Source organism: Sander lucioperca, chromosome 11 (genome assembly GCF_008315115.2).
Source record: "Sander lucioperca isolate FBNREF2018 chromosome 11, SLUC_FBN_1.2, whole genome shotgun sequence".
Lineage (NCBI taxonomy): Eukaryota > Metazoa > Chordata > Actinopteri > Perciformes > Percidae > Sander > Sander lucioperca.
In genome coordinates this window covers 15,161,104-15,187,225 of record NC_050183.1, presented here as the reverse complement: position 1 = coordinate 15,187,225, position 26,122 = coordinate 15,161,104, and the positions used below count along the sequence as shown (strand labels likewise).

The 26,122-nt window shown below is 42.0% G+C and overlaps 1 protein-coding gene across 2 annotated transcripts in view; it reads left to right on the top strand.

Moving 5' to 3' along the window:
- Positions 1-26,122, top strand: part of pik3r3b (phosphoinositide-3-kinase, regulatory subunit 3b (gamma)) — a 287,621-nt gene that overhangs the window by 136,448 nt on the left and 125,051 nt on the right. For both annotated transcript variants that reach the window (XM_036007026.1, XM_036007027.1), the window contains 2 exons: positions 9,448-9,579; positions 21,139-21,331. In XM_036007026.1, the coding sequence (XP_035862919.1) occupies positions 9,448-9,579; positions 21,139-21,331 (325 nt within the window). The remainder of the gene's footprint in view (positions 1-9,447; positions 9,580-21,138; positions 21,332-26,122) is intronic.

Genomic DNA, 26,122 nt, shown 5'->3' with positions numbered 1-26,122 from the left:
CTATGTTCCCACATTTCTAAGATTTTTCTTAAAATTAGGCCCCATGTTAGGGTTAGGGTTACATTCCATCTGTAGTCCATTGCTACTGGATACTAGGTTGGGTGTAATTGGCTACCAAATTGGGAGAAAGGGGGATAAAATCTGATACAAATTTATGAAAAAGGAAATGTGGGAACATAGGGCCTAATTTTGGAAAAAAAAATCTGTGGGAACATAGGCACACTCCCATTTAAATGAGCTGATACATGGTTAAACCTCATTTGCTCTTACCAGTGTATCACCGTGTGTATACTTCATCCATAGAAAATCACACCAATCGGTCCCAAAACGTCCCAGTTAGAGAGTAAATGCCGTGAACAGATTCTTTGTAAATCTTTACAATCATTCCCCGGAACAACCAAGTAGGCCTGTATTGTTGCACGATTCAAGTTTCTTTTAAACTTGCCATTTTCAGCTTTTTGCTTGCTAGCTCAAAGGTTGTTTTCTGTATCGAAGGGATTTTGAGAACGGCAACACACAGAGTAGAAGGTGAGGGGCACGCCGGATGTCGGGCTTTATTCTGGAAGTGTACTATCGTTTATCCAGTCTACTGCAGTGTTTCCTTTAGGATTTTTTTTAGCAGTGGGGGCAGGTTTAGGAAAAGATGGTGGGTGGGGTTACAAATTGTACGTTTCAGTGACACGCGGGACAAGAACGGGACACGAACCCCGGTCTCCTGGGTGAATGTCCTGTGTTGTTTGACCCATCCACCACCCCAACCAACCTCCCCACGCTGATTTTTGGTATTTCTTACTACTCTCTACAGTTGTCTCTCTTAATACTACATCATCTTAAAGCGCCGCGGAGCTGCTGCTCTGCCTGGTGCGTTCCATACAGACGCTAAAGGTTGACTTTTGCGTCGGTGTCTTACGCTGAGAGCCACTGACCAAGTGTCAGTATTTGACAAGTTGGGAGTGAGAACGGGTTGGAATAAACCCCTTTTCTGATTCAGATTTCTGATTGCATTCTACAATAACGTTTCTGCTCTTCCTGTTTGGCTGTTGCCCTGAAGACCAACCAGACAGTAAACTGGGTCAGTCACACACAGACAGCTCTAGAGAGTCGGGGCAAAAAGAAAGCATGACTTATTCCCACTAGGGCACAGACAGATCCCGGACAACCAATTTATCTGGTGGTTTCTGATATCAGACACCAATTTCCATGGTGTCTGATACAAACAAATAGCTACTTTCTGCATTTCCCATCATGGAATAAAATAGTATTTTTTCTGTGAAAGGCCTACTGTAAATGATTGTAAAGTCTTATTTATTTGTGTCCAGATTATGTCTGTCTAATTGTTCAAAGCACTAAATAATGAACCCAGTGACTTCATTGAAATCATGTGCGTCTCTTCGAAACAATCATGCCATTTTGCTGTTGGCGTGGGAAAGTCAGACAGTCATGTCTCAGCAAAATGTGTCCCAAACAAGCAGTTTTTTGTCAAAGCTGCCTCCTTCCACTCTTTGAAGTCATAACTAACTCATGACCAGCCAACACATTGTCTGGATTCATACACACACTATCTGCAAGGTAGTTACACAGAGCCCTCTTGTACGGAATGACTAAGGTTTAAATCTAACAACCAAATCAAACAAGGGAACCGGTTTGATTTCTCGCTAAAGTCTGGGGTTGTTCAACCTGGAAAAGATTATACTCAAAATGAAACAAAGTAAGGAATTTGTTTTACACTATCTTTGATTCTTTTCTTTTTTTCTTAGTCTCAAAATGTCATATCAACATGTTCTTATACCTTGCAACATGGACTGTCTCCCATACCTATTCATATACTATCATATCTAACTGATCCAGTGGAACAAACACTGGCTGGCACAGAATGTCATTTCATGCATGCCAGTTGAGACCCATAGGACACACATTTGATGTGTCAAACAAACAGAAGAAGTAAGCTGTTTTCTCCCATGAAGTCTGGACAATATCAGGAGAATCAGGTCTGAAGTTTCCTTTTCTTACATGTAGCACCCAACAGATTGTCTGCGTCAGACACATTCTCACCTACTGGAAATTCTCAGTTTGGTTTAAGCGAGGGGTGGCGCCTGGGTAGAGCGTGCAGGAGGCAGGACATGACAGAGATTACACCATGTTCATGTAGCCGGTTCGTACTTTGGTCATAAACAACTGAGTCTCTTGTCATTTCTTGAATTTGTCTGACGATTTCTGTCGGCCCGTACCGACAAAAGTTCCCGAATCTTGTTATCTGTCCAGTTAGACATTTTCGTTGGTATAGTCATGTTAATCCACCTTCTTCTTCACCATCACATGTTTGATTTCTTCCGGTTAGGCGCCAGCCGCATGGTAGAAACGCCATCAACACGCCCATTGGCCCTCATTTATCAACCTAACGTAGAAACCAGCGCAGATATGAGCGCAGAAATCCTCTTACTTCACGTGTGATTCATGAAACGTTCGTATCACACCAATCACAGTACATTGATAAATGCAGCGGCTGGAAACGATCGTAATTGAAATATCACGCCCCAATATATTCTGGGTTTTGAGGCCTCGCCCCTACAATTTACGAGATGGCATGACGTAATCCGGCTGAGAAGGCACTTTTCAGAGGTGGAGATAGAAACCCTGATATCTCAGGTTCATTTGCACTAACGTATGTAGATTTGTCAGCCTGAAAACTGTTATTAAAGGCTGTAGAAAGAATGCAGAATGGAAAGAGATCACTGCAGTCAACAGTGTTACCGTGGTAAATCGGACTCCTGCTGAAGTTTATTTAATGTATACATCCTTGACATATGTATGCTATAGTCCCCATAGTAATATACAGGCTTATATTGCAATCTCTTAGGCCTACATGGTTTACGTATATTTAAATAAACACACAGTAGCGGAGTTTATGCAGTGTCTTTTATTTTACTCGTGTTTGTTTCATGAGTCAGAACTGTGAGGGAGAGCGAGTGTTGGACCCCCACCTCGACCCTGTCTCCTGACAGCAGAGGGGCTGGAAAAACAAGCCGAAATATATCGGTCAATGGCAGAAATCAATGTTGTGCATCGTCATGTTTCCTGTATTGAGTATCATTGCCAAACATAACAATATTTCTTTTAATAGCGAGGAATAATATCCTGTCTCCTTCGTATAGCCCCAGTTGGGGCTGTGCTGGACACTGCTCTCTGGGCATCGGGTCATTTGGCTCCAGAACCCCACAGGCTAAAACAATGTTGCAGAATTTTTCTGCCGTGTATAGTAGGGTCCCCCCCGCTGATGCAAGACCATGAGCCATCTGCCCTTAATCAATCCGATGGGGCGCTCCACCGTGTCCCGTGTGCGTACGTGTGCACTGTTGTACCGGCAAATAGAGGTATTTTAAAAGAGCCAGATCTGCCATTGCTGATAAGTGATCAACTGATGACTTCTCCTTCTCCTGATAAACTTTTTATTTGCTGCACCGCAAGTCCACACTGACTCGAAAACTTGCGTACACGAGTTCAGACCAGACGTGAGATTTTATCGCAGCTTACGCTCACGTTCAAAATGATAAATCCCTTACTTTGCGTAGGAATCGGCGTACGCCCGTCCTACGCCTGTTTTTGGTCGTACGCACGTTTCATAAATGAGGGCCACTGACTCGCTGTGAATTCTCCGGACAATGAGCTGCTCTACTCACACATGGGCTCAGTCGGACATTACACAGACTTTAAGACAATCCCTCCAGAAAAACGTGATTATGCGATCGCATAATTCAATGCATAATCAGCCAAAGTCCGCATATTTATGCAGGGGCCGCATTTTTTCAAATACGCCACACTTTTGCCGCATAAATTGCCGGTTTCCGCGCAAAATATGCAGGGCTTGCATGATTTCATAATCCCCGCATTTTTGTTGCAAAAAAGTCACATATATCTTAGCAGAAAGTTGAAAAATGTTGTGTTTACTTCACACAAGAGCAGCCATTTTCACCTGTTGCCATGGGAACGTTATGAAGTGACGTAATTACGCGACGTGAACATCATCGAAAAGCTGCAAACCCCGCAATGAAGTCATGATGAAAGTTTTTGCAAGTTCCCGCAATTTCATCGCATGAAATTGCATAAATATCCCGCATATTCCATCGCATTTTTTAAGAAAACGTGCCACATAATCAAGGATTTTTGCCCGCAACAATCACAAAAAAACATTTTTCTGGACGGACTGTTAAGATGGTTAAACAGGCGGTTGAATGTCCGGTCCAACTGATTCAGACATTTGCGTTCTCGCAAACGGCTCCTCAGGGGACTGTCTAGGTAAGTTCAGGGTTGCAGTGCATGTGTGAAAGGGACAGTGGTCAAAGTGACCTAGAGGAGTGCATTAATATCAACTCTGAGTATTTCCCTTCTTGAAATTTAAACAGCTGTTTAAGAGAGATTTTAAAGAGTCAACAGGGTACAAGCGGCCGAAATGGGTTTCCTCAGGAGGGTGGCTGGCGTCTCCCTTAGAGATAGGGTGAGAAGCTCAGTCATCCGTGAGGAGCTCGGAGTAGAGCCGCTGCTCCTTTGCGTCGAAAGGAGCCAGTTGAGGTGGTTCGGGCATCTGGTAAGGATGCCCCCTGGGCGCCTCCCTAGGGAGGTGTTCCAGGCACGTCCAGCTGGGAGGAGGCCTCGGGGAAGACCCAGGACTAGGTGGAGGGATTATATCTCCAACCTGGCCTGGGAACGCCTCGGGATCCCCCAGTCGGAGCTGGTAAATGTGGCTCGGGAAAGGGAAGTTTGGGGTCCCCTGCTGGAGCTGCTACCCCCGCGACCCGTTACCGGATAAGCGGAAGAAGATGGATGGATGAACATAACAAATGCATAACCAATATATATTATATATATATTTGTTATTGTGTCATGCACAAAAAAAGTATGCCCAGCCCAAACGGGCTGACATGACACTATTATTTATAGCAAGGGACCAGATACCAGAATAGCAACATTACTTAAACAAATAAACTTTTTTCTATTTTGCCATGCTTTAGAGACAACAACAAAAAATCCCCAACTTGTACACATTAAATCTAGCCACTCCATTTGGTCATCATCAGTACACCAGAACATTGCAGGAGTTTGAACAGACATTTCATGTAAGATGGGTGTTCTTAAGACAATACAAAAGTAAGTGTATGTAAGTGGTCGTATATAAGTTCCCCTTTTACAGCAAACATCATACTCAGCCATTGAGTGCCAACATATTATAACACCATCACCATTGTTGTTATCACAGGCACAAATCCCAAGCTAATAACAAAAACAGCATACTCAAATAAACCAATTACAATCTGCTCTTGAGGAATCAAATTGTTTTATGCTCTAATACCCCTACACCCACCCACACGCACACACGCATGCACGTAGCACGCACACACACATACACATATACACACACACACACAAGAAAAGTGGATTAATATCTTTTCATGGGTCCCATGGCAACACCAATTTTGCTCCGCCTGGGTGTCGAGTCCCCCAGACAAATCACTGCACGATAACACAGGCCTCAGCACTGCGATGTGAAGAGGTCATCCGTTGATATTAATGGCCTGGTGGGTTACTGGCCTGTGGTGATTGCTTAAGTTTATTCAGGCATTAGTTAGAGGGGCAAATCAATGAGAGTTAACCGCCGCTTTGACTCCAGAGGGTCAGGTGCATACGGGGTGGGGGGGGGGGAGATAGAGGATGGGATGAGGAAGATGAAAGGTTTAGTTTTATTTTTTTTTTTTTTTTTTTATTTACCTCGAACAATCGACATACTTTAAAATATAAAAAAATACAATCGTATACAAATCAATCCCATTCCATCAAAGAACCAAAAAAAGGATGAGTTCGAGAAGGAGCAGGCAGAGGCAATATCATATTATTACAGAAAAAAAAAACAAATAGCAATGCATACAAAAATATGCATACAAAAATTGGAAGCTATACAATAACTTGCAATAATACAACAACATACAACTAACTATACACTGTGTGTACATTTCCCATTAAAGCAATAGTGCGTAGTTTTCTGTCTATTCTAAGTAGTGACAACAACACTGTCGGCGCGTCCACATGATACAAGTCTTCCGTGATCGCACACGCACCCCCACCCCTCCTCCTCCACGCAGTTGCTAGTAGCTAAGGAGGACACGGAGGATTCAAAAAACACGATGGACTCTTCAGAAGAGGTCATTATCTTCACTTGAGCTTCTGCGCGCGAAAGTCGCCGGACGCCACAATCTTCTGAACATAGTTATACTGAAAAATCCAGAGAGAGTTGTGTGGAGCTGATAGTCGTAATTAGCTTTGTAACAACTCATTTGGCAACGGCTTGAATGTAACAGGCGTTCATTAATATCCAAAAGTTACGCACTAAAGCTTTAATATATTCAGGTCACCTTTCCGTAACGGTCAAGTATTGTTTCCTTGAATCATTTTTTGAACTGTATAATATTATGGCTGTGTTTGATTTCAGTGTTTAGACCATTCCACAAGGCGAAGAAGAAAAAAAAAGAGAAGGAAGGAAAAGAAAGCAAAAAGAGGAGCAAATGGAGCCGGTGTAGAATGATGAAAGATAAAACAGATGCAAAACAGGAGCAATGTCAAAGAGGGGGCGGAAGGTTAAGAGCAGATATGGGGAAGGACAAGTGGATGTAGAGTAGAGAGGAAGGTTGAGGTGAAAGATGGAGAAAGGAAAAACGTGTGGCGCCATTTGGTTTGTCTTGCTAATCTGCTTGAGCATGCTCACACGGACACGCAGGATTCTTTTCAGTTGTTTTGTCTACCGGTGGATACATTTGTAAATTATCTTTGTGTTGGACATCTCAGCATCTTTTTTTTATCTATGGCTGAGTGACAGTATTACTTTTTCCCAGAGACAACTGTCTGTGAGACTTGACACACTCTGAGGAGTTAGATTACCACTGACCCAATGCAACATTTATTATTCTGATATAGAGTTTCTGGGCAAAGCTAGAGCCCCATTAGTTAACTCAACAGTAAATTTACTTTCTGAGCTAGTAAATTGTGTACAGTCACTTTGGTTGATTTAAGTCTTTGTAACGGTTATTTACCCGTTTCCAGAGAAAATCAGATAATTCTGTACACTCCAAAAAATCGGTGAAAAAAACCCTACAATATTAACTTGTACTCCACTCCCACAAAACTACAAGGGTTCATCCTCTGAAGAGCAGGAAAGAAGCTCAATAACGCTTATGGCAATCTGTCTGAATGGGAGATCATGTGTGTGGGAAGCAAAATTAAAATGATTAATATTCATCCAGTTGGGATTTTAAATATCCGCAGCGCTATTTCAAGGGAAGAATGGTACGTATATTTCAGGATAACATCCCTATGATCCAATAGTCAGTAGACATTTTCTTAGTAGGGTTCCAGATCTCTTAACTAATGCCTATATATATATATATATATATATATATATATATATATATATATATATATATATATATATATATATATATATATTAGGGCTGTCAATTGATTAAAAAATGAATCTAATTAATTACAGACTCTGTGATTAATTAATCGAAATTAATCACATACATAATTAGTAAGTAAAAAAACAAAACAAAACAAAGGGTACTAAACAACAGTCGGTGACATTAAAGAATGGCTTGTTTATTGCTAAGGCCATATGGTCAAAATTAAATGATTTAATAATAATGTATAACAATAACTTATTTCACTAGTAAATTGCTGTTGAACGACAAAAACAACCACCAAGGACATTTACAATAACTTCAAATGCACCACAAAGCTCTAGTTTACCAGTTTCATTGAACTGGTCTGTGTTGTTTTTCCGACGGCAGCTGCAGATTGTTACATCCCGCTGTTGAGTCACAGTCCTCTACAGTAAAACACAGTAAAACTTTACACCGTTTAGCGTTAGCTGTCAGCATTGTAACCGTGTTTAATCCAGCTACTAGCTAGCGGTAGGCTAACGTTAGCTGCTGTCGAGTGTAGTGTTAACTAGCGTCACGTGCAGCGGTGTTTGTGTTGCCTGTATCGTCGGTTTTCAGAGCACCAGAGAGAAGTGCCGACATATCAGTGGCACCAGATTTCGGTAGCCAGGGTTGGCAGGAAGAAGATTTTTACAAGTAAATGTTCCAGTTAATGATCCAGGCAGAACATTCTCGTCTCCCTCTTTCATTTTACAGTCCAATGGTGACTAGAACGGCTTCGGGTCAAACGTGCGTTAATCTGCGTTATTTTTTTTAACGCGTTATTCTTTTATTTTGACAGCCCTAATATATATATATATATATATATATATATATATATATATATATATATATATATATATATATATATTTTACAATAATTCACAAGTGAAACATGAACACAATGTCAGAAGGAATAGGCTAAATGAAGTGAAACATAATGGCAACCCATTGGGACCATGGAATTTACATTTTAAAATAACCTTGATCTGTCAAGAAGTTATTGAGATTTTCTTTTTAAAGCAAATTGTTGGACTGACTAGTGTTGCCATCTTTAAGCCAATGTACTGAATTTGGCGATGGGCCTTTTGGTCACCGTTGCCCAAAAGGCCCCTCTGGGTGTTTTCAGAGTCTGAGTCTTAATGGTGTGTTTTTACACAATAGTAAGTCTGAATGTTCTACACAAACCTGAAGACAAAACCAGTTACTTTAAAGGTGTCATGATGGGCTGTTTGTTGAGATATCTAAAAGTCAATGTGATGGTAATTCCTTCAGCTCTTCCGGCGGACGTGTCTTGTCCTTGATAGTCTCCAACATTCTATTGTATATCCACGACGTTCCACTTCCAGGATTGCTCCAGTGCCACTGGAAAGTCAGCCGGATGTCCTTTCTTTAGGCCAGATTTCCATTACCTTCAGCTTTCTTTCTGTTGGAATTTTAAACCCCGTTGGATTTCTGAGGACTGTGGTTAACTGCTCCTCAGATCTCTGCAGGGTAAATCCAGACAGCTAGCTAGACTATCTGTCCAATCTGAGTTTTCTGTTGCACTAAAACTACTTTCTAATTTTTCACCAAAACAAGTTCCTTACCCAAGACTATTTTGCAGTGGCGCCGTGGCTCCATCTGCGTTTAGCACCGCCCAAGATGATTGTGATTGGTTTACAGGAATGCCAATAAACCAGGGCACGTTTTTCTCCCATCCCAGAATGCTTTGTGGACTCGCCAGACCCTCCTCCGCAGCGCTGTGGAGGAAGGTCTGGCAATACGAGACTACCAACATTCATTTTTTTCAGTCATATTTTTCAAAGGCTCTGTTTAAGGGCCAGCTCAACATCTGGGTCCCTGGGCTTATCCCCTTAGTAGGCCTGTGTTCTCGATAACTCATTAATGCTTAGTCCCCCGAATAGAAAAACACATGCATATATCATATACATAATTGCTAACACTTCCCCTTTGTCCTCCTCTCTGTCTTTTGTCCTTTTAGATCCGGTCTCAGTGGACCTGGACCAATATGATGTGGTTTCTCTGACTGATGCTCTTAGAGGTTTCCTGCAGGACCTGACGGCCCCCATCATCCCTGCCACAGTCTACAGCGAGCTGGTCTACACCGCTCAAGGTACAGTGGCACACCGCAACACACACACACACACACACACACACACACACACACACACACAGTCTTTGTATATGGCTCCCTCTTCGTCTCTCTCACAGCAGTGTATTTACAGTAATATCAGTGGATGTGTTACCTAGTGCGTGTGGCTCCATACGTTCTCTACAGTATCTGCTGCAGAGCTCAACCACTGCTCTGTCCATTGTTCCCCCTCTCCTCTCTTCTTTTCTCTCCTTCCCTTCTTTTCTTTCTCGTTTATTTCTTCTCCTCTCCTCTTCTTTTTATCTTCTTTTTTCTTCTTTTCACTCCTTTTCTTTCCTCTCCTCTCCTTTTTCTCTTCTCGTCTCTTGTCTCCTCCTCTTCTCTCCTCTTCTTTTCTTTTCTTTCCTCTCCTTGTTTTCTCTCCTATCCTCTTCTTTCCTCTCGTCTGTTGTTTTCTCTCTGCTGTTAGCCCTGGCAACATTAAACTTATTGTACCTTTCGTGGTATATATACATATGGAGGCAGTATCTTAAAACCTAGAAAAATAAAAGCAGAACTAATATATCTGCGTGGAAGTCTTTCTTAACATGTATTTATGTATTTTATTTGAGTGAGTCGACCCTTGCTTTTGCAATGAAAAGTGATTATAAATAAAAATCAATCAAACCAGGAAAGGCTAAAAGTTAGAAAAGTTAGAACGATTTGGGAAAAGTTTGGGAAGCAAAACTAACAACACAACTATGACCCACATGAAATGTAGGATTTTGAGTCTTCCTGTAGCTAAAGGCAGCATTTTAAATGCCGGTGAGTGATGCGAGTTTAGACCTTCAGCTGCATCCTCAGTCACACGCTCTCCATTGTCACACACTTTATGCAGGGTTAAACTCTGGAGCTCAAACTGAGCCTAGGGTTTGTGGGGTTTTTTTAGGTTTTTTTGCCTCTGTCATTTGGCATGAGCATCAACACTCTTCACACCTGACAGATTTCTGCCATATCTGGATGTAAAGACGACAAGGCCGTTCCCTCTCGTCAGCATCAAATTTCTGCTAACCCCCTGGCAGCTTCAGGGTTCAATAAAAACAAACTCCAAGCAGAAACGTGGCCGGTTGCCAATTTCTCTCTCTCTGTTCTGAATTTCTGTACAGCTGACCTGCCTGTTCACCCTTTCACCTGCAGCCCACCTCACCCAGACAGCCCTCCTCTCTCAGGCTTTTAGGGACTCTCGACTCTTATGTATTTTTAATTAACCTTACCTTGACTTTTGGAGTTTCCGTGCTTTGCATGGGCGGTGTGCGTGCGGGTGTGTGGAAATAAAAGAAAGTCAACGACCGGTGTGTATTTCCGTCGCGCACGTTAGCGTGTGTTCGTCTTGACAGAGGCATCGTTCGTACCAGCTTCCCTGCAACCTCTCCCCAAAATATTACTCGACTAAGCTCCTCGACATGATCTCCAACTGAAAACCCCCTCAATAATGAAAGTGATTTTCTCTTCCTCGTGGTCCTCGCCCCGTTAAGTGGGGCGAGTTTTTATTTTACTTATTCATGGAAACATTTTAAGTCAAGATAAACCACTTTGGAAGGATGCATCAAGTGTTTTCCGCAGGTCGGCCGAGGTTAAGCCCATTGAAATTCAACTTCTTATTTAGGAAGGGGTCACCTGAGGAGCACACCGGGATTTCTTCTGTGAAATCGGAGGGTATTATACAGCAAGGATAAGTCACGCACTAATATATAGAGGGCATTAAAAAATAAACTATTTGCTTGAGGGGCATGTGGTGAGAATTCTTTCTGTCCTTTCCTGCTTCTTCTTGTTTCAGAGCTGCCATTTAAGTCAATACTTCACTCAGCCTTCAGTTCTACGTAACAGATGTTCTACTGCATATATTCCTCAGTCAACATATAGCTGCACATATTCAGCAGCAACATACAAGCGTGCTTTTTCACTTGCCCTCAAGTCCCTCACCTATAGCCTGATAATAAGGCTAAATTACCATTTCATTTCCTCTCTTATTATTCATCGTATTCATTTTAGCAGGTTATTTTCCCCTAACCAATCAGCATTGCCTGACGTTTTGATGTCATTTTAAGTTGACACAGAAGCTGTGGTAGCGGTAAAAAGCAATTCATTTATTTCTGTTAATCTGACCTAAAACAACCGACACAGCTTTGTAGATCTCATCCATACTTGTCTCCATTTTCTATCATTTTTCTTGGCTCGAGCACAGAAAGATGGCATCCACAAACCTAAATCCTTCCTACAAAGCTTGGATTGTCTCAGATGTGTTTTTCAGCTACCATTGAACGCAAAACAAGACCTCTTGCTGAACAAATCAGAGATTAGGGCATCGAGTCAGAGATTTGGTGGTGCCTTGATCGTTAAAATATCCCCAAACATACAGTTAAAAAAATGAAAAAACGTTGTCTTAACTTGGGCTGCAACTCATTATCTGTAGTCTTTATTAATACTTGGTTATTTCTGCTATTATTTGAATAATCTTATACTATTGGAATGAAATGGTAAAAAAATGGCCAAAGTGATGTCTCTAAATTATTTGTTTTTTTTCTACCTACAGTCCAAAACCCAAAGAAATTTAAGCATGCAGCACTGGCATGAGTGCATCAACAGAGTAATAATGAGAAGTTAGGTTATAATGGCTAGCCTGCACACGTGTAAAATTACTACTCAGCTAAAAATCAAGAAGCAGATTAATGAGCCAGTAATATTGCCAATCAGCTAAAATAACTTAAGTGCTCATCCTGAACTAACACAATGCTTTCTTTTTCCAATTTCATTTGCCTTTATAAGTATTAGTTTGACTCAGATACACTGTAAACAAATATACAAACAGTGCTGTTACCAGCAAACAGCTGCATCATTCTCAGAGAAATTTATTTTTGTAAATTCTTTTGCATATTGGATTTTGAGGGTGTGTTTTTGTGAAATATCCATATGGATGGAATCAAGTTTACCTCGTATGAAGACAGTTACTGTCTCTCCCATCTTGATCTAATCACTGAGATTTGTCAATGTTGTAACAGTTGAAATCCCCATCTTATTCCTTTTTAATTGTTACCTTTCCTGCGGCTGTCCTGCTCTCTGGGAGACAAGTTGTTTCCCAGCACATTGTTAGAAAGTAGAGTTGGAAGAAATACTCAGATACCTTTTCAACCTTTTCATTCATTACACACACTTTTGTTCAACTGCCCCCAAAAAATACGAGATCTTAAGATCAGATACCATGGGTGATATGTGTGTAAAAAGATTCAAAATCAATTTGAACATGGCTTCACAACGTGTTGTTTGAAGCTAAATTCAATCTAGAAATACAAGTTAATGTGCGTCACCACAGAGTCAAACTCCATTAAATCCTCAAATTAGTCCAATCATGTTCTATTTCAGAGCAATATGTATGCCTTTTGGGGTTTTTCAGTGACAGAATAATTACATTTGTTATTGTCCTCCCATAATCTTCCTCCCATCTGTTCCTGCAACATCCTGACTACAATCACCCTTTTGTTATCATTCAATTAAGTTTTATTTACAGTGTCAAATCCTACCAGAAGTTATCTCAGAACACATTACAGATTGAGTAGGTCTAGACCATTGTAAATAACAATGAACCAACAAGTCCCCCCAAGAGCAAGCATTTGGTGCGACAGCGGCGAGGAAAAACTTCTTTTAAACAGGAAAAAACCTTGGAGAGAACCAGGCTCTTGGTTGGTGGCCATCTGACGCTGCCGGTTGGGACACAGAGACACTGATACAGATCTATAGAAATATGATTCATAATAATTAAATCAGTTGGTATGATGAACAGTGGCAATTATAGAAACAATCAAGATATAGAACTATGACTAGTACTAGTAGCAGTGCAGGGCGAAACAGGGCGTTGGGCAGGACCACGGCAGCAGCTGCAACCACAATCCAGGTGCCACCACAATCCGAGGAAATCTGCGAGGCGAGAAAGCATTAGGACTCCGTGGGAAGAAGCTCAGATATAGTTAGCAAAATGCATTAATGGGACAAGTTAACGATGCCATTGTTTGCTCTAATATTTACAAAGAAAGACATGAGGATCGTGATGAAGTGTCTAAACCTAATTGAAAGTAATGACTGGAGAGGAGATGAATATATGGGATGTTTTGGGATTACAGGTCAGCAGGATGTTTCAGTCTGAAACATGTTGCTTTTTAGGTTTCAGGTGGAAGATATACAGTATATTTTTTTGTTTCAATGTTTTAATTTCCTAAATCTTGAAGTCTCAGTTCACGCCTCCCTAACGCGGATTTTCTTCTGTGCTGCGTTCATGCTGCGCAGCGGTTTTGTTCCGTCCTCCGTCACGCGCCATACCACACCGGGAGCGTCTCAGAAGCGCAGCGTCTTGCCTGCCAGACTCACAGATTATGTTATCTCTACAAGTGCTTTACAGAACAATCACGTGTTTATTAAACTAGTATCTACCTTCCATTTCAAGCACTTCTGTAATTACACTCCATGCCTTCTCTTTTCTGGCACCGTCCTTATGAAAAGGATCTGTGATGTCTATTATGTTTTTCCGTCTCCATGATGAATCTCTCGTTGTCCGTGGTGTTGTAGAAGAGACGTATACGATATTTGGGGGGTGTCTTTTGGTAAACTGACTGGATACTCTCGGCGTTTCACTTCCCGCCCAGCTGTCTGACCGGCAATTTCCACTGGATGCGGAACGTCGACGGAGTCATTAGTTTTCCATTAAAGTCAATGTGTGTATTTTCACTGACTGCAGAACGTCTCCGTCCCAGTTCCGTCAGTCCGCAGCCCTCCGGAGCAGATACGCAGAGCTTCTATTTTTGACGGACGACGGAGAGCTCCGCAGCAATTCAGCACAATTCAGATTGTGCGGGACAGGAAGTCGAGCACAGAAACAAAATAAAACATCCGGTTACTTTTCAAAATAAAATACACCTTGCTCACGGCAGGTTATATTTCCCTGCACTACACCTTGAAAACACAGCTCAGAGTAGTTTCCCCTCTACTCCTCTGGATGGAAACTAACTGTTGTTGGTTTTGTGGTTCTGTTTATAGAAACTACATCCTGTTATATCGCGCGAACATACATGAATTCGCGAGATCTCGTGGTCGGCTGGCCGCAGCCGTTACGCAACAAATCCGGACCTAGTGGGTATTGACGGACGGCGGAGCTCGCAGCCATTCTGCAGCAGAGCCGGTCCGCAGACGTTCTGCATCCTGTGGAAATCCATGGTGAATGCCCCACAGCTCGCGTGAAAATAGACCTGGTGCATATCTTTAGCGGATAAAACATTGACTTGAATGTCTGCATTTGCTCGTGGAGGCCGCTGCGCCTCTGGAACACAGCACAGAAGCGCCCGGTGGAAAATAGGGGTTATTCTTTTTCAACCTCCGTCTGTCTTTGGTCTCTGAGTCACTTATCTTAATCATTTCATCTCAGACTTTCTACACTTCTTCCCCTCTTGTCATTTTCCTTTTTTATTCATTATTTTCAACACCCCCTACCTCCCCCATGCCTATTTTAATGCTATTCTCTCATTCATTGGCTTTGCGAGTGTTCGTTAACCTTGATGGCCTGACCGGGGTCATGGTCTGTGAGGATAGAGGCCAGCTGGCTAAGTCTGACTGACCACTGTCCATCTGGACGTCCAGAGACAGACTGTTGACTCCTTTTAAAAATGAGATTAAAGACAAACTGTCCTGTTTAATTGGACTATAAGGATCCCATCAACTCACAGTCTTATTATTCTGCAGTTTTCTATATTATGATATATTTCTATTTGGATATTTGGTTATAGTATTCAGACAAAACACATGGTTGCACTGGTTGCCTCTCAAAACCTTTAACAGAATTCTGCTTACACGATACCAAGACACTAGCAGACCTGTAATGATGTTTAGCAGTCATAATGTTTACCTCAGTGTTAGCATGCTAACATTTGCTAATGATTCTCCACTGGGCGCATCTGTGCTGCATTCCGGTTCTGTTCCGTCCTCCGCCACGCGCCATACCACACCAGGAGCGTCTCAGAAGCGGAGCGTCTCGCTGCCCAACTCGCAGATTATGTTATGATCCGTGACGTCTGTTATGTTTTTCAACCTCCAAGATCGTCGTCCGTGGTGTTGTCGATGGAAATCCATTTTTGATTGAATTATCTGGATTGCTATCCTGTTTCCCCGAGCTGTTTCAGGCAGCAACTGACCTCATTCCTGGAACCATCTGATTGGATAATCTATTCAGCATCTAAATGGAATTTGTGTAATGCAATTGAATGTATTTTATTAGGGGGACACCTTTATCCAGAGCAACTTGGAGTAAGTGCCTTTAACGTCTGCACGTACAGGAGCGAGATGGAGTATGGAGAAAACAACTTTTTTTATTTAAGGAAATTGGACATGGTGCTTGTTCATATATTCCCCACCAAAATCATTCAGCCCATCGTATGAAATGTCATATGAAATAACTGTAGCATAAACCACCGGGTTAAGCGTTAAGCGTTGAGGTGGGGGACTTTTTCACTTTTATTCTTCCAGTTTGCAAACAAAACATTCAATTAAGAGATGAAACGGACACAAAATCTACGTTTTCCTTGTAAAAATATTTTTCAAAATAGTCGCCCGGATAGCTCAGTTGGTAGAGCGGGCGCCCATATATAGAGGTTTACTCCTCGACGCAGCGGGCCGGGGTTTGACTCCAAACTGCGGCCCTTTGCTGCGTATCATTCCCCCTCTCTCTCCCCTTTCAAGTCTTCAGCTGTCCTGTAAAAAGTTTTTTCCCCCACCTCGTCTCGCGGTCCTCGTCTTGACCCCCCCAACTGTCCAGTTGTCCAGTCTCCCAGAGTCCCGCGGGGCCAGATGGACAGGCCAGGTTCTCTCTCCAGCCTTGACCTGTAATGACCAGCAGGGTCAACCGCAATCCATTTGTGTGTGTGTGTGTGTGTGTGTGTGTGTGTGTGTGTGTGTGTGTGTGTGTGAGATCAGTAATGGTCAGACAGAGAGAAGTGACTTCCATGACCCCATCAGTCTGCAGCAGATTGTCATCCCTCCATCACCGCCCACCTCCCCACCCAAACCACACACACACACACACACACACACACACACACACACACACACACACCTCAAGTGTCCCTGATCTTCCTTGAGTCTTGTATGCTCCTTACATTTTATAATCATTATGATATTCATTACATCAAATCCCGTTTTTTACACTATGTATGGCTGCAATTTTTCATCAATAGCCATTAAATGCCTTTCCATTCTGTAATTATGTCTCGATAAAGTAGTTTCAGTCTGCGGGGGCTTCAAACTGCAAACCTGCTTACAAGGGAAATGATGCATGGATGTACCGGACAAAAGCAGGTGCATAAAGAATTCACACATAATGTAATATTGTTGACTGACTTTGTTAGTCTTTCTAGCGGTACACTATGAATCCTCTCAGTCTACAGTTTGTTTGGCTGGATCTTTAGACATGTTAGGGTTAGGGTTATTATGAATGTGATTCTGAATGAGGCTGTCTTTCTCCTGAAACAGAACCCGTCTGTGGGAATATATGGAGCCCTTAGTGTATTCTCTCTTTCTCTCTTTCCTTCTCCAGCTATTCAATCACTCAGCTGTCAAATAAACAAAATATATTGTTAATCTGTCAGTTCTCTTAGCTCTCTGTGTTATTGGGATCGATTTGAACTCAGTTCCTGCACAGAGGGCCAAATACAGCAATACCTGACATGGTCAATCAATACATATCAGCATTCTAACATCAGGATACATACAGCTTGTACACATGCAGAACACTGCATCACATAAATCACTGTACTATATATATATATATATATATATATTTATGTCAAGCAGCAGCCCAGTAAAGCTCTTTCCGCAAACACTGCTCCTGCTTGTCGAGACAGCACAACCACTTTCGACCAGTTTATGTTCGCTACAAGTCAAGGTCCACTTCTTTATCCACTAAAAAAAAATCTTTTCCATGTTTTTGAAGTTTCAACCTTGTATGACATTTGCATAGCACAAGTAGCCGTGTGCATTTTACTTTTGACTTTTTATTTTTGGTCACTTTAGCTTATATGTGATTCACACATTTAGTTGTTCGGTTCAGTTTTGAACAATTGAACATTCTTCTATTTAAATCTTCATTATAGTTCATCTTTACGGCCTATGTCATGCCTTTGCAATGATTACATAAAGTACGTGATTCTGTAGTTGTTGTAAAGTCGTTTATAAATAAGAGGTTATTATTTGCGGCCGTTTATGTTTCATCTCGATCAGGCTAAAGTCTGATTTATGGTCCTGTGGAGGCTCCACACAGAGCTTTCGCCGTAGCCTACGTAAGTGCCCTGAAGTTTATACGTGTGCGTTGGTGTGTGTGTCGATCTCTTTAAGAGAATAGCAGGGCCGGCGTGTGTGTGTGTGTGTGTGTGTGGTAGAGTGAGTGAGAGAGTGACGGTGATTGGCTTCAGAGCGAATAGCGACTCTAGAGTCACAGTGAGAGAAACATAGTGTCTCCCCTGTTCTTCTTTTCTGACCACGGTGGGAATTGTGTAGCAGGAAAAGTTAACCCTCTCCTTGATTTCATGTTGTTTATGGAGAAGGAGAACCAGGAAATGAGTCGGGGGGGAAATGCAACGCTACCAAGCCACGGCCGAGCGACGTGTAGTTACATTTTTTGAGAGGTGTACGTCAGGCTACGGCGTAGGGTCCGGCCTAGTTTGTGTCTCCACGTATCTAAGTATGTAGCCAAATCAGGCTTAAGTCTTATGCAACGGATAATAATCCTTTCAATAAGAAAATACCTTTTTAAAATGGGACATACAAACACGCAATCACAGACATGCCTCTTTAGGAGACTAGCGGCAGGTCCTGAGTGTGTTGATTCAAATGGGAAAAGTCAAGGTGAACACAGATTATGAGTGATTCTTTCACCTGTAATCACCAAAGTAAATATTGGAGCCATTTTTCACAAGCAACATATCTCCAGAACATTCAGAAGGACACATCGGGAGAAAATTAGCTTATTAACTTAGTTTGAGACCTGTTAATGTCTCAGGACCAAACTCTCGCAAGATCTGGCAACACAGAGAAGCTAACGTCAGCTAACGTTCGTGAACGCCCTAACAGAACTTTCAAACGAGGCTACACCCCTTTAGGAGACAGGAAGTGTATACCGTTTCATACCATTGGCCCTGCTATCTTTAGTAGAGAGGATCTTTGATGTTTCCAAATAAATTAGACTTTTACTATAAAAAAAAAAACTGGATCTAGAGGGTTGTAGTCTGTGAGCAGACAGCAGTTTCAGAAAAAAATGGCTGATAAGTTTTGGTGTAATGGTGTTCAGTGGCAGATCTGAGCTCTCCCACTAAGTCTCGCCCATCATAAACCCAGCACCCAGCAGGCTCAGGCACAGATGTTCACTACTTGTTCGCAGCTTGTTTGGCGTGGTAAAGTGCCTGTGGTGAGAGCGCTGCTCAATACGTCTGGTCCTCTTCAAACACGGCCCATTGTCTGCACCCCCGGCTAATACAAGAAAAGGGCTCGTATTATCCCAGGCCTCGCCGCCTCCCGCTGGCTCAACTTTAACAAGCATCCCTATACGAAGCCCCTGAGATTTTCCCCATGGTGTGTCAGACTTGCTGGCTATCAGCTGGCTGTTGGACTTGGTCTCAAATTCAAATCACTGATGTCCTGCCAAGGCCATACATCTCCTCAAAGTCAGTGAGCAGTTGGCTGTATGCTCGGATGGATATTGATGGAGCACAGCAGGGGACGTCTGCTCTGTGTTCAACATGTATAAGTGAAGTGGTATAGTGTTTCCTAAACTGATAGATGTTTATGCATGCGGGCGGCATCCAGGGTGTTCACTAAGCACTATGAGACACAGATGCATGTACTTTCATCTTACCTCGTTTGATCGCATAATAGATACACCAAGGTTTTTTTAGCTTCTGTAAAACGTTCAACAATTGATCCGAACATATTTTAATGTTTGAACCAGTAGAGAAAACCTAAAAATACACCTTCCATCAGCTCCAAAGCTGATGCCAAGCTGCAAAGAGTAATCGATTAATCGATTATTTGTCAACTATTGAATTCAACAGCAACAATTTTGACAATCGATTAATCGGATTTGAGTCAACTTCTCTTGATTGCTGCTTGTTAAATGTTAATATTTTCTAGGGAAACTGTTAACCTAAAAATACACCTTTCAACAGCTCCCAAGCTGATGCCAACTACTGTAGAGCTGCAATGATTAACCGTTTAGTTGTGAACTATGGAATTAATCGGCAACTGTTTTGATAATTGATTAATCGGTTTGAAATTCTCAGATTGCAGCTTATTAAACGTGAATATGTTCTAGTTTCTTCTCTCCTCTGTGACAGTGAACTGAATATCTTTGAGTTGGGGACATAAACAAGACATTTGAGGACGTCATCTCGGGCTTTGGAAAACACTGATCCACATTTTTCACAATTTTATGACATTTTATAGAGCAAACAACTAATTGATTAATGGAGAAAATAATCGACAGCTTAATGGACTGTGAAAATAATCGTTACTGTAGATGCAGCTCTGATGCTAACCTTAGTTAAAGGTATCAGAAAAACAAGTGTGACACATCATATTGATACCCATCCACCTGTCATTTGTGTCTTTTAATTTTTTTTATACCATATCTTAAAAATCTTGCGGTTTATAGGTTAGATTCAGATTTCTTTTCAAATCTACCCTCTCATATGTACATTGAGGGAGTTATTGTTCACTCGCCGTGAAGCAATCAGTTCCTAGCTTTCGCTGAACTTCAGAATGCCTTTTTTGCATTTATTTATTAGAATAACATGCAATAAATACAAAATCTTAGAGGCAAACAAAATGCTGTGATGGACCAAAATTACAGATTACTTTGAGGTGAATTAGTGCTGTCCTGTTAAACATGAAATCTTGTTTTTTATCTCGTAAGAATATTTGTATAGGCTAGTTCTCGATTAGTATTTTCTTTGGTCGGTTAGAAAATAAAATCTCAGCATGTGGAAAAACATACACTATACAGCCAAAAGAAAATGGTGATCAAATACTTGTGTGTACTTTTATTCTGCACCCACAATATGTTGTGTCAGTTTTATTGGTTGAAATGATTGGGCATTCAAAGGCTGTAAAAAGAATATTTGATGAAACATGAATTCACCTGGTTTAATGCTTTAAAGCAGGGATCTTCAACAGGGGGTCCAAGACCCCTAGGGGGTCCTCAGAGTCAATGCAGGGTAGCCACCAAATTATTGTAAATTTTTGAAAAAAACCCAGGCACCCCCACATGCATTTTTATCATGCCAACAATTATTAGGCTATTTTAATAGCTTAGGATTCTATGCTTAAAAGGTATGTATAAAGGATTTAGGCCGCCCTACATGTTATTGTATACCCAGTTTAATATGCAACTTCATTTTATACAACATATCTAGTAGGGGGACCCTGCTCCCTTTTAGTTAAGGGGTCATTGGCTTAACAAAACGATGAAGACCCCTGCTCCAAAGAAACCACCCTGGTGTTGCTTTTGTCTTGCAGAGAGTCAGAGTGTGGAGGAGTGCGGGGAGAGGCTGAAGAGGATCCTGGAGTCTCCCAGCATCCCTCAGGCCAACCACCAGCTCCTGGTCCATCTCAGCAGACACCTGGCCCGGGTCAACCTGCAGAGCCAGGCCGACCCCCGGCCGCTGGGACAGGCCTTCGCCGAGGCCGTCTTCAAGCACTCTCCTCTCAGGTACACAGGCTTCACCCTTCATTCACTGCCCAGTGTGTAGGCCAATTACACACTGGATGCGTCGCGCGAGTGTGTCAGCTGCGTGGCGTGTCCGTTTATATTTTGGCTCCCATGTTAACAGGTTAGAGCTTATACACTGCCTGCGTGACACGCACGTCGAGCCGCGCCGAAAACGCGTGCCTGCTAGAAATAGGACCGACGCCTATTTTTCACGTGACACGCAAGCGCGTTGGAAGCGTTTCCAGGCAAAATAGAATACGAAAAGATGTTTATATGTCGTTTAGACACAAATACATATCAATAAAATACATGTTGATGTTTGAAAGTCACTAGGTTTTGATATAAATGCAGATATAAATGTAATGTAAAAAAAAAGAATCGATTTTCTAATATTGCACCTGTCAATACAGAACGAAATATTCTGTAGCCTATTTTGCCGTCAATACTGCCGACGTTGTCTTTGCTGTAATCAAATCAGTATATATTTATATTTAACATGGTATTTCATTTTATCAATGGGAAACATACGTGTCCAGACAAGGCTAGCAGCAGCAGCACCATGTCAGACACGTTTCTGGTGTGTAAAGACGTAAAGTAAGTAAAAATCCACGCAGCCGCCACGCAACTGACACGCAATAGAAACACCACACTCACACCACGCAGGCAGTGTGTAACCGGCCTTAGTTTGGATTTCAAGGGCGTAACTTTGGGTTCAACATTGGGGGGGGGTTGAGATCTCCACTTTTCTTAACCCCCCTTTCCCCCTGTAAATTACACATATGGGATCAACGGTACTACATTTCCAGGACAAAGCCCCTTTCCGCTCTCTGTGTGTTGCCGTTCTCTAGTGTATATCCTTAACGTTCCACTTCCGGGATTGCTCCGGTGTCGCAGGAAATGCTGGAATGCTATGTGGACTCGCCAATCAGTGAACAGAGGGAGTGGCTGAGAACGATGACGTTGAGGTTGTGCGCTAGTTTGAGTTGTAGTTCCGTAATGGCGGCGGAGAAAGATGCAAGCGAAGCCATTCGGTCCGTTGTGCCAACGCTGCCGAATTTCCAGAAGTTAAAACCTGAGCAAGAACAATCTTTGCTGAGTTTTGTTGGTAGCCATGATGTTGTGGCCCTCCTCCCCACGGGGTTCGGGAAAAGTTTGACTTTGACTCCGTTAGTGGTGAGGGAGTTGGCTAAGGCGAACGATAGCGATGCTAAACCGACGTCACGACCAAACATTAGCGATTGGTTATGGCAGAACCAGAGTGGCTCTGGGCAGATCCAATAGTTTTAAACTTCAACAGAGTACCCGCCTTCAAGGAAGTTAACACTTGTCAATGGAGAGAGGCCAGACTCTCTGTACTAATGAAATGTACCAGAGTCTGGTAGGACCAGGCTAGTGTCTGGTCCCTTGCTGTAAAGAATTGTGTCTTGTAAGCCCATTTGGGCTGGGCATACCTGTTTTTAAGCATGACACAATAATAAAAGTATTCATTGATTCATTTTCAGATGTTCATATAAAGAAAGCAATGCGACCCAGGAGGAAATATTACTTCACCTTGCAGCGTTTTTTGCCTCCACGCCATACATCATTTTCTTTTATGAGGACTTTATGTTGTGTGTCATTGCTCACTTAATGGCTTTTTCATTTGCTTTTTTATCTATTTAAATTCAAGTCAGGTGTATATGTATGGTTGTTAATCACAGTATCAGTCTCAGAGGGACAGAAGAGGTAATCCCCCTTTCTTTTAACTGCTGGTGGTGGAATACTAATAATACCTGTATTTGTATAGCACCTTTAAAAACAACAGTGCTTTGACAGATGAAACCAAAGCACATATAAATCAAGACACATAGGCCTTTAGGTCATTGTAATAGTGAAAACAGAAGATGGGGCAGCTTTAAAGGACAGAAAAAAAATGTACACTAAGAAGTCACTGATTCAGGGTTGGGGAGTTCCGAGTTACGTAATAAGAGTTACGTAATAAGAGTAATGGGATTTGGTTTTTAAAATACAAAATGAGCAGAATGAAAATGTATTCCATTACAGTTTAAATTGTTGGTATTCTGAATATAGTTACTTCTTCTGAATTATTATTTTTTTTTATTTAACCTTTATTTATCCAGTTAAGTCGATTGAGAACAAATTCTCATTTGCAGCGATGACCTGATCACATTCACCCAGTTCCACATCCATACCTGGAAGCTGCCCAGTACAACCACAGTCTGATCTGCTGGCCACTGAGCAGCTCCACTGGAGCGGTTGGGGTTAAGGGCCTTGCTCAAGGGCACCTCAGTGGTGGTAATGAGGGAGGGACAAGCGCTGCTCTTTCACTTTCCCCACCCAGATGTTATCCTGCCGGTCTGGGGATTGATCTGATGACCTCCCGGTCACAAGCTCGCTTCTTTAACCTTTAGGCCACCACTGCCATAATTCAGTCTTTAAAGATAGATTACTTGAAGTGATTACTTTTTTACTTCCACAAAAGAAGGGTATGTTTTCAGTTCGGTTTGTTGGTCTGTCAGCAGGATTACGGAAAAGCTACCGTCGAAATTTTCATGAAACTTGGGGGAAGGGTGTAGCATGGGCCAAGGAAGATCCCATAACCTTTTTGAGCAGATACACAAACATTGTTTTGCTTTGTCTTGTGTTTTATGGTGTTTTAAGAATGATCTAAAATCTGAGTTAAAATCAAAACAGGTCAACTTCTCTTGCAAAAGCCCCACAGTGTTTGGGTGGAGAGAGTACTCCCATTTCATTCTAAATTTGTGAATCAGCCAGCCAAAGAACTAAACAAACTTTTTGGCAGAATGTGACACTTTTTTTCTTTCTTTTTTTTTTTTTACTCAACCCACAAATCAACCACTGCAGATTTCCACGACAACACTCGTATCAGTTAAGCGAGATTGTCTTGATCCGGCCCAAAGACCTGATATTTTTCTAGTGAAAGATCTGCGCTTGCTAACAGGAAAAACCCAAACATGATATTTGGCTCAGCTGTAACATCAACATCCTGCAGTTTTGAGAGCTGGATGTTTGAACACTGAGAGAACGGCATTAACGAGGCCGACGCTTTTGTTTTGTTTGCCTGCACAAGCTCGCCTGCGTCTGTTTTTCCAGAAATTACAGAGGAATTTCTCCCCGCGGCGCTGTGTGCGGTGGAGATGTAGTGGATTTGGGAAGCCCGTCAGTGAGTCAGAAGCACTGATTGTTTGCATAGCCTGGTCAAGTAATTCACCTCTGACGTACACAATGGGTGGATAAAGAGCGAAGGAGCGTCTCATAGCATGCCGTGCTATTTCGACCTGATCCCATGTTAGCTTATTTTGTGTCTGTGGAAATGTTGATTAATGCTAAATGGTTCTGGGGCATACACTGCAGTCTGCAAGTATTTAGACAGTCACACATATTCTACCGTTTGGGCTTTACTGCAGCATGCTGTGGGGAAATGAAATACACATTGTAGTTTAATTTGAGTCAGTCCCACATCCTGCTACAATCCTGCTGTTTATAACTAAACACAATGGAAAAAAAGTACTTGCTTAAATGGAATATTAAAAAAGATTGATGCATGTTTTTCTGTCTATCTGGCTTTTCATTTGGAGTAATGTTATAGCATTAGTTTATAAGTGTTAATCATTGTTTTTTATATCATTTTAATCCCTGTAGGGATGTCACGATACCAAAAATCTAGTATTCGGTACAGATACCAACAAAAGTACATGATACTCAATACTAAAGTCGATACCACGGTGTGTGTAAAAAAAAAAAAAAAAGGAAGAAAATAATGATACTTTACAATGCAATAAATATGAATTCCTTTATTTAAATATTGGGGGGGCAGTGTCATGTCACTCATCTTTCAGTGTTTTCTTTTAGTTTCAACTTTTTGTTATGGTGTGGAGTGGAGGGGGCAAGGAGAGCGCGATAACAAAAACGAAAACGTCACCCGGAACTCCCAGACAGCAAGCGTGTTTAGTTACATCTGTTTCTCTCTGGTTAAAGTTAACTGATGTTATAGAGGTCCATTAAAACAAGCACTATCAGAGCACACGTTAGGTTGTGATAGACAATGGCAGAGAGAAATAGACTCACTCGCGGTTTGGGAGTTCCAGGTGAACTCGTGAAAGCCGCCGCCGTAGATGTACGTTAAAGCCAGGAAGCTGAATGTGGTCAAGCCGTACAGGGAGATGAGGGGCTATTCGCTGTTTTTCCATGCTGGTCGGTGTTCTTCTTCAGCATTTAGCGGCAGTCTAGAACATTTTTAATGTTAGGCATATATACTGCCCCCGTCAGGTCCGGAAGGATTGCATCACCTGGAACCTGGAAAAATGAGTATCGGCACGTTTTCAGAATTTTGGTACCGAGTTGGTACCGAAGTATCGGTTCTTGTGACATCCCTAGAACCCTGGTGTTGATGTAATTCTGTTTTGTTTGATTTACTTTAGGGATATCAAAATGAAAGCCATAATAACGAGTTAACTCAAATTCCTTTTCATGGCACTAATTTCTTTTTAACGGGATTGACTCACGCGCGTTGTGAGATTTGGTCCTCGGGCCGCTCCTCAGTTTGGGAAATCAGGAAGCGGTGCAGCAGAAACGTTAGTAGAAACCGTAAAGTTCTCCGTGAGAACATCCAGGGGATCACCAAACCGGCCATTCACCGTCTGGCTCGCCGTGGCGGAATGAAGCCAATCTGATCTACGAAGAGACATAAATAACTTGACAAGTATACCTTTTAAAGAACATTTAGAACAGATATTTAATTCACCTTTATTTCAGACACACAGGTCCATA